General features: G+C 45.7%; 1 protein-coding gene across 1 annotated transcript; it reads right to left on the bottom strand.

The window, feature by feature from the left end:
• Window positions 1-560: 560 nt before the first annotated feature.
• DCK (deoxycytidine kinase) lies at window positions 561-8,007 on the bottom strand. Its single transcript, XM_063415115.1, has 7 exons — window positions 7,738-8,007; window positions 6,783-6,901; window positions 6,036-6,229; window positions 5,202-5,349; window positions 4,128-4,243; window positions 3,561-3,660; window positions 561-1,919 (listed from the first exon to the last, which is right to left on the bottom strand). The coding sequence occupies exons 1-7, from the start codon at window positions 7,805-7,807 to the stop codon at window positions 1,893-1,895; spliced, it is 774 nt and encodes a 257-aa protein (XP_063271185.1). The 5' UTR covers window positions 7,808-8,007; the 3' UTR covers window positions 561-1,892.
• Between the last annotated feature and the right edge of the window lie 832 nt (window positions 8,008-8,839).

Genomic DNA, 8,839 nt, shown 5'->3' with positions numbered 1-8,839 from the left:
GGCAGGCAAGAGATTTTGTAAAGCTTTCTGGAACAGGCTGCAGATAACCTGCCACAGAATTTGTGTGCTCTCTGTGATGGGTTTCAAAAGAAGCCTTTATTAGAACTCAGACGTGTTTACTTCTTTGCAATGAGCACTGTCATTCCAATTCCTGTAATTAAATCCACAATTTTGACAGCTGAAACTTAGAAATAATTGCACTGTTAGTCAAAATAAGTTGTTACTGTTCAGACTCTTGCCAAGAATGCTTTAAAAGCTTGTACTATGTGTTTCAAGTAAATCTGAACTGAATCTTCATCCATTCCACCTCACTTCCTTTCTGGAGCAAAGATCTTAAAATCTTTCCTTTTACTGTGCAGCCTTCAAGTCCTGCACAAGATTTTCTGCCAGACTACGGCTACTTTCCATACAACATAAATATTATACAACACTTTTGTACTGAGCACTGTCACACATGATGCACTTTATGTAATCCTGTGTCTCTGTCCCATAAGTTCATTTCCCACAAGTGAAAAAAAATGTGAAGTCAGTCAGTTTCTCAAAAATCTTTAAGAACTTTTTTACACCAAATACCAGTATTACATACAAGCAATCCACAATATTATTTCTTTTATGAGACAATAAGTCAACACTATTAAGCACTAAAAAGGCTTTCCAACCACTTTTATTTTTTCAGCCAATGGTTAGAGAATGCCAGCACAACTCCCGCCATAAAGGAAGAAATGTCATCTCCAACAAGCAGAAGCACCACGGTGGACAATAATAAGCTTTACAATAAGATTTTGCCTTCAAAAGCTGACTGTGCCCTCAGAAGTGTTTAAAGCAGAACAAGGCAGCTCATAAAACACAGCACTTGAGATGGGTAGCCTGAAGTTTGTTTTCTGCACCTGGAACAAGAGGCTCAGGCAGCAGCTACTCCACACAGGTCTCCCCTTCTTACTCCAAGCAGGTGAGACCAAAAAACCTACTTCCAACAGTGCAGGATCTGGGATAAGCACGGAGAAGGCCCAGTGAACACACGGAGCAGCTGGAACAAAGGCAGGAAGCCACCTCTCACATCCCTAATGCGATTATGGGATGGTTTAGCAACATGTCATTTACAGATGGAGACCGTCTGCAAAATGCCCTTCTGCCCAGCACAGTGCCTAGCAAGCAAACATATTCTTATCCAGGAGAAGAGGACTGAGCAGCTACAAAAACAGCACTGTTTTTGGAAAAGCTAAAATAAAAAAGGTAAAAAAAAACTCCAAATGTGCTAGGTAACCAAAAGCCTAGAATATCCCGGGTTTCAGTGCATGATAGAAACAGGTATAAAAATTCACTTGCTATATTCAGAATTTCAGTCACATTTGAATTTACTTCAGTGTGTTCTACAAAGAACAACTTCTATCAAAAGCATCAGAACATAGTTTTGTGTACCTTAAAACATAAAATTCCAGGTTGTAATAAAATTCCCTCAGCAGCAAAAATGGTTTTTACCTTTTACTTCTGGAAACAACAAACATCCATTACAAATCCATGCAGCTAAAAAAACTCTGAGGAGATCTAACAATCAGCTACCTTCTTCAAAATTAAATAGTAGTTGGGCACAAAATAAATTAAAAACATCTATAAAATAGTCTGATCAAAAACGGGCACAGCATTTGGCAGTGCTCAGAATAGTGCTTGTCTCTTCAGAATTTGTGCACATTACTTCACATAATACTGAACAGACGTACCGATTTATTCAATAATTTCCCTATTCATGAAATTTATTTGTTCCTCACAACCAAATCTCCAGGACCGAGCCGTGCCTCTCCAGAGGCCTCCTACAAAAGAAGGAAGAAGCTGCACTTGAGACTTTGATCACACAGAAGTTTGGAATGGTTTGAATGTCTGCACTTCAGAGAGGATTACAACATGCTCAAAAATTCCTTGACCTGCAAAGAGAAACAAATATTGTCAATCACACTAAGTGTTTATCAGAAATAGGCAGCAAGTATATTTACCTCTCCTCTGCTTTATGCTTTAGTACAGCCTAAGGAAACAGGGAAAAAGAAGCTCTGGCTCAGCTGTGCCATTACCTGTCCATCAAGAACATTTCCAGACATAGTACCTGTAATTTAGCAGATGCAGGGAGAGACATGATGGAATTATGCTCACCCGTCCTCTGGTCTGAACTACAGCCCTCTGCCACAAAGGAGTGCATTACAAGCAGGTGTCACCCAAACAGGAGGAGGGTAATGGCCACCTCAAAAGAGCTGTCATTTGGAAACCAGAGTCACGCCCACTGCCTGCACCCAAGCCAGATTTAATGCTAGTGAACAACCCAGGGCACCAAATCAGGACGTCCCTTCGAACCTGAGGCTGGCAATGAAGCAATACCTACCAAAACCACACTTTTCAGAGAAATACAATACTGGAGATCAATGCCAGGCTCACAACTCCTGCCTTCAAGTTTCAGGAACATCCTAGGAACTAGGCTGTGATACTGACTGAACTAGGAGCATTTTCCTCTATCCACTCACGCCAGGCAACTCCACAGAAAGGCACTGCTGTCTAGAGGACATGATGCTATTCTTTTGGCAAAGGCTCTCCTACACAGACCCCATCTGTAAACGTTTTGTCCAAATTCTTGATGTGAAATGGAAACAGATCTTGGATCACACTCTCCAACTGTGACCCTTTCCTTCCCAGCTCAGGGCTCAAAGAGGTGGGGAAAAAAAGAAGAGGGCAAATCCCTTCCTGCACAGAAAGGAACACATAAATGTGCCAAGACTAACTTTAAAGGCATCACAAGAAAGTCACCCTCTACTTCAAAGAGTAGCACCAGTAATCCTGCATGGAGAACCCTGCCAGGATTTACACACCAGGCAGTTTCAGGATGAGCATCACAACAGAGGTAAGAAGAAAGGACACAGGGTCTGGGTCCCCACACGGCAAATGCCAAAGCCCAGTGTACCCAGCCTCATCAAGTCTACCTCTTCCCTGGCTCCATTTAGGAAATGCCAAAAATAGGGCCAACATAGGGCATAGGCTGTTCCCAGAGAGCCTGACAGGTACCCTGGAGTAAACCCCTCCAAAATCCATACTAAGTTGCCTGAGCTTGGCCTTATCTCATCTTGTGCAGATGGGAAGCATGCTCCCTCCACAGCTGCCATCTCCGGTCATTCCATCGATTAACAAGCTCAGTCAGGAAGACTGGTTTTAATCAGGTGAACACTTCCACTCCTGGGTGGACCAACAGAGATCAAAGGACAAAGCTGCTTTTCTCATGAAGGAACACTTTATTTCTGAAGAATGGAAAAATGTGTGCAAACCACTGCTGAGGTTCTGCAAGTCATTGCAGCTACTCAGATCAAAGTCACACTGTCCTCACTTGAATCCCACTGGGATTCAAGTACCAAACACCTGAGCAGTTAAATGATAAATGTTTGGCCTAGCTTTAAAATCTGTATTGCCATAGGCTGTAAAACTGTTCATTACCTGAATGGAACTCTGTGACATATTTTAGAAGGATGATGGAAGTGTATTTCTCGAGCAATGTGAATCATCAGTTTGTACTGCTTGTGAAATTTTACCTTTTCGATCATGTGATCATATTTGTCCTTTTTGCCTTTGAAGTCTTCATTAACATCAAGTGTTAAAATCGGAATTTCCTGTAGGTAGTCAAAATCTGTTCTGTATTGGGAGAGGAACAAAGCAAATACTAGTAGCTGGAAATAAAGCAGAGAGCATTCAAATCCCTGTCAGCATTTCCATTGTTAAGAATACCCCAAAAAGAACTGCATCTATAAATTACAGCCAGGAATTCTGAATCTACAATGTGGTTCCTGGGGTACATCAGAGATTCCCCAGACATTCTGCTCCCCCAGCACCTAACTGAATAACAGCACTCTTGTGTATTAAAGCAACTTCAGCTGAAGCCTCTGCTGCTCAGAGCTCTGTGTGAAGAGAACTTGGAGCATGCTGCGCGTCCAAGCAATAATGAATGTGCTGGAAAGACACTACTACTAAGGAAACACTGATAGAAATGTGCCTGCAGTTTAAATTTACGTATCATAAGAAAAGCTGAAGTTTCACTGGTGGAAAAAGCACTGCAGAATATCCTTACAAAGATCCTCAAGGAATGGCTCAACAAACCCTACCGCAGTGTCCTGTGCTGGAGCCAACTTTCATGTTTGTAGTGAAGCTTCTCCAGATATTCAATGGGGATTTCTTGCTCTTCATCTCTTCCTCGCAAGTAAATCCTATTCAAGCATTTCTAAAGGCAAAAGATAGTAAATAAAAATAAATAATTTGCTGTATTGTGTGCCAAGAGCACAAAAACATCCATTTGACATTACAGACAAGCATTTCAAAATCATGTTGAATTTGAATATGAACAAAATATTTTTCTGGCTCTTAGGAACTGTTTTCCAACATTTGAAATCATTTGTTCCCATCCTTAGTGCACCTAAAGCCTCAACAAGAAGCCAAAATTGTTTAAGTATTGTACTTTGTAATTTAAATATACGTTCTTTTCTTAAATAGAAAAACAACATGCCCTCAGAGTTACTCCAGTGTGTTACATTCCAGTTTTTTACAACCGTAACAAAACTGAAGGCATGGGAGCTGCAAGCAAGGAAATATGGAAGTGATCTGTAAGTTCATTAGAGCTCTTTTAATGTCATGTCTTGTTCTTGTTCAAGCAAGTTTCATACTCAAAAGAGATATTATTCTGTTCTCTCCTTTTAAACAAATATTAGATGGCCCAAGATCAAAGTGTGGTCATAAGGCCTCACGTACAGGGTGCGCTTTCACCTGGCTTAGCTCCAGTGCCCCAGGTGCAGAGGCTTCACAGACCACCCCCACAGCAGCTCTACCATTACAGCAGCCTGTTGTATCTATTCCCCATACAGCTATGTTCCCGAGGTAACAGTATTCCTAGAGGTATTTTGTACTTTTCTGGAGCCACATGCTTTATTTCAGCACTATATTATGGTTTACTTTTCTCATGTATTTTGTTTTTAATATGAGAAAATCATTACCATCACAGCTGAGCTTAATACACACAGTCTACATTTCTAAAGAACATTTTCTTTAAGTACTTCCAGACCTAGTCACAGCTCAAGTATTGCAGCCTTCAGGGGAATGGTGCAGCCTGAGCTGAGCTCTAACCATGAGGGGCAAGGCATAGAACACAGATTTGTTTTCGGTGCCGTCACATTCTTATCCCTCACCTCAGGAGTGGCTCGGAGATAAATTATCCCATCCAGCGCCAGCCTTGAGCCAAACTGTTTATTTATCCAGTCATGCCAGTCCTGGTAAATTGTCCACTCCGTCTCGTTCATGCAGTCAGACTCATATAAATTAGCAGCAAAGATGTACCTGTGGACATCAAACTGATGGAAACAAAAATTCCCTTGGACACAGGAGTCCCTTGGTTTGCCTCAAGTACAGTAGCTAGAGAAGGAGCTGAGTGGGAACTATGCAGCATCTCTGACAATCTCCTGGAGTGGAATTAAACAGCTAGTGTTCTCCTCCTGGAGCTGTGTGCATGAAGACCACCAACATCTGCAGTTCAGGTGTGCAGGAATGACCCACAGAACACAGCTGGCTTGTACACTGGGTCATTTATTTACAAAAAAAGATGTGAAACACGTTATTTTTTGCAATATATCACAACAGGTAGAACACCTAAGGATTATGGGATGGGGTTCAGTTATCAAGTCTCACCTTCTGAATCCAGAAACGCAGGATTGGGCACTTATTTAGACAGTTTTTGTTGGCCATAAACTAAAACACAAGAAGTTCCACCTCAGCATGAGGAAGAACTTCTTGCCGTGAGGGTGGCCAAGCACTGGAACAGCTGCTGAGGGAGGTCACGGAGTCTCCCTCTCTGGAAGCATTTCAACCACCTGGATGTGCTTCCTGTGTCACCTGCTCTGGGTGACCCTGCCTTGGCTGAGGGCTTGGACTGGGTGATCTGCAGAGTTCCCTTCCAACCCCACACATCCTGTGATGTGACTTTGGAGAATCTTCATCTGCCCCTTGAGGGCTCCGGCCCCACATACCTGTCGCTATAGACAGAGCGCTCGAAGAACAGCACAGGGTTCTGCGCATCCCGAAGTTTGCCATCCAGGGCGTTGAGCTGAGCCCGGATCCTGCTGAGGCACGCGTACGTCTGGAAGGTGAAAGCCCACCGCTCCGGCTTCTCATACATCATCTGCAGCACGTTCCCGCCGCTCTTCTGCGACGTGGTCAGCTCCTGCATCCACGGGAAAACAGAGCGCTGCCTGATGCCGAAAAAATGCAGCCAAGGAGAAGTCAGGAGCAACGTGTCCCTGTTAAATCTTACACTGGGTTAACCAAAATACACTGTGCTTTTTGTCAGGTCTAAAAATGATCTCCAGTCCCTCAAAGGCACTTGCACAGGAAGTAGCAGCTAGATTGCCAATGGAATTACAGGCAGCTGGGAAAAAAATCCCACCACTAAAACCAAGGGAGCAGCAGTTCTCAGTTTCCTAAGACATTCCTAAGCACACTTTTCATGGTACAGGAACAACCCTCTCTGCTAACCTGGGTAGTTCACAGTGGCTACAAATAACTGTGGTAACTTTACCACTTTCAGAAATTATATCTGATGTTGAATAACATTTATTCCATAACAGACCCAACAAACTGGAAAAGAGGAACTCAGACATTGTGAAAGCAATCAGCAAAAGTGTTGCTATCACACAGAGTCTGAAAAATACCCAGTCTTTTGGATATACTGGTATTCTGAATTAGAGGAACATTTGATTTCTTTTTTTCCCCTTTACCTCACAATCATCTCCAGAGCTTTGCTGAACATTGCACCATCTAGCTACAGGCTCGGGAACCACTTCCCATTCTTCACTGGCTTGTTTCAGAATATTCACAAAGGTGGATTTCCCTGCAGCTGTAGGAAGAGAATCCAGCAACAACAGTGAGAAACCACCCACAGCAGTGTTATTTAACTCGTGTTCAACTCTGACTGCCACTCCCATAAGCCAATCTCCCACACCCACCATGACCCAGATCGATTAATGGAGCAACAGGGTTTTTCTTTATCTGAATTTAATGAGGTTTGACAGTGCTCCCAGGCATCAGGTGATATCTTGAGGTGTGCTGTGCAGGGCCAGGATTCAGGGTGGGATTCAGAGATCCTTATGGATCCCTCCCAGTTTGGAAAATTCTGTAATTCCGGGTGTTCTACACCACAAACAGAAAAGATGTGATGAAAAGCTTATCCAGAACTTCAACACCAAACAGGTGAATCAGTCAAAAACTGTAATAGAAAGCTTTTTTTTTTTCCAATCTCTCCCAAATCTCATCATTTTTACGGTGTCAGGGTGAAGTCTCTGACATTATGAATGGGCTTGTTTGTGCCTCCTGACCTGCTTAGAAGCCTTTTACGGAAGGAAACGGCCAGGAAAATCTTGTGGAAGCATCCTGTTGCCCCGCTCTGCCGTAGTGGGAGGAGCCCTCACACAAGGAAAAGGGAGGAGGGGGGAAAGGGAGGGGGAAAAGGGGGGGGGGCGGGGGGGGGCGGGGAAGGGGAGAGGTAAGGAAAAAGGGGAAGAAAGAAAAAAGAAAGGAGAGAGGCAGGCAGGAAGTGAGGAGTCCGCAAAGCTGCGCCTCCCCAGATACGGCCGAAAGCACCGAGGGCCGAGAAAGCCGCCTCTCTCTCTCCAGTGCTCGCCGACTCCCCCTTTCCCATCCCTTTTCCCGCGTAGGCGAGACGCGCCGACTCACCGATGTTGCCCTCCACGGCGACCTTCTTGAGGCGGCCGTCGGGCCTGCTGCGCTTGGGCGGGGTGGCCATGGCGGCCTGAGGGCGCCGGGGGGGGCGGGGCGCGAGACCCTCCTGAGGGGGCGCGAGCCCAGGGCCGCGCGCGCCGCCTTCAAATTTGGCGCGCGACAGCGGCGGGCGCGCCGGAGCGGCGGCTGACGTCACCGGCTCGCGCCGCGGCCGCTCCCGCCGCAGGCAAGAGCAGCGGCACGCGGAGCGGTTCGATGGCGCCCACCCCTGCTACGAGCTGCTCCCGTTCTCAGCGCTGCCCCATTCCCGCCCCGCGGGACAAAGGGGACGGGAAAAGGAGACAAAGCCACCTCCCAGCCACCGAGTGCCTTAAAAACTCCTCCGGGCATGTCTTGGCCCTGGCACGCGAGCTGGGTTTAAAGGAGATTGGCAGCACTTGAATTTAGAGGGCTGTTACTGAAAATAATTAGGAAGACAATTCTTAACTTTAGGAAGGAATTCTTTGCTTTAGGCTGGAATTCGTTACTTCAGGAAGGACTTGTTCCCTGTGAGAGTGGTGAGGCCCTGGCACAGGTTGCCCAGAAAGGCTGTGCCTGCCCCTGGATCCCTGGAAGTGTCCAAGGCCAGGCTGGATGGGGCTTGGAGCAACCTGGGATGGTGGAAGGTGCCCTGCCCATGGCAGGGGGTGGAATGGGATGGCCTTTAAGGTCCCTTCCAAACCAAACCATTCTGGTATTCTATGAAACCCTAAAACCTCTCAACACCAAACCCAAGGAGACCCAGGTTAAACAGAGAAAAATCCTGAGCCAAAGGAGATGGGCAACAGCAGCAAGGTAGTTGTGGCTCCAGATTTGTGTAAAAAATTGAAGTAAAAGCCAGATTTTTAACCACCTTTTCCCAAACTGCCCTCCAGCCATGTGTGTGAGAGACTTAGCACGGGGCAGGGCACTTCAGAACCCAGCGTGGATGGGAGGGCAGGATATCTGGGGCCCTCCAGCTGTTGTGGTCACAGGTGGCTCCTGGGAGAAGGAACTGCCAAAAACAGGCACCTGTGCTGCTGGACAGGGCCTACGAGGAGTCTGCACCTCGTGTGGC

Source organism: Prinia subflava, chromosome 18, assembly GCF_021018805.1.
Source record: "Prinia subflava isolate CZ2003 ecotype Zambia chromosome 18, Cam_Psub_1.2, whole genome shotgun sequence".
Lineage (NCBI taxonomy): Eukaryota > Metazoa > Chordata > Aves > Passeriformes > Cisticolidae > Prinia > Prinia subflava.
Note: the sequence above shows the minus strand (reverse complement) of the source record. Positions and strands in the feature narration are given on the sequence as shown.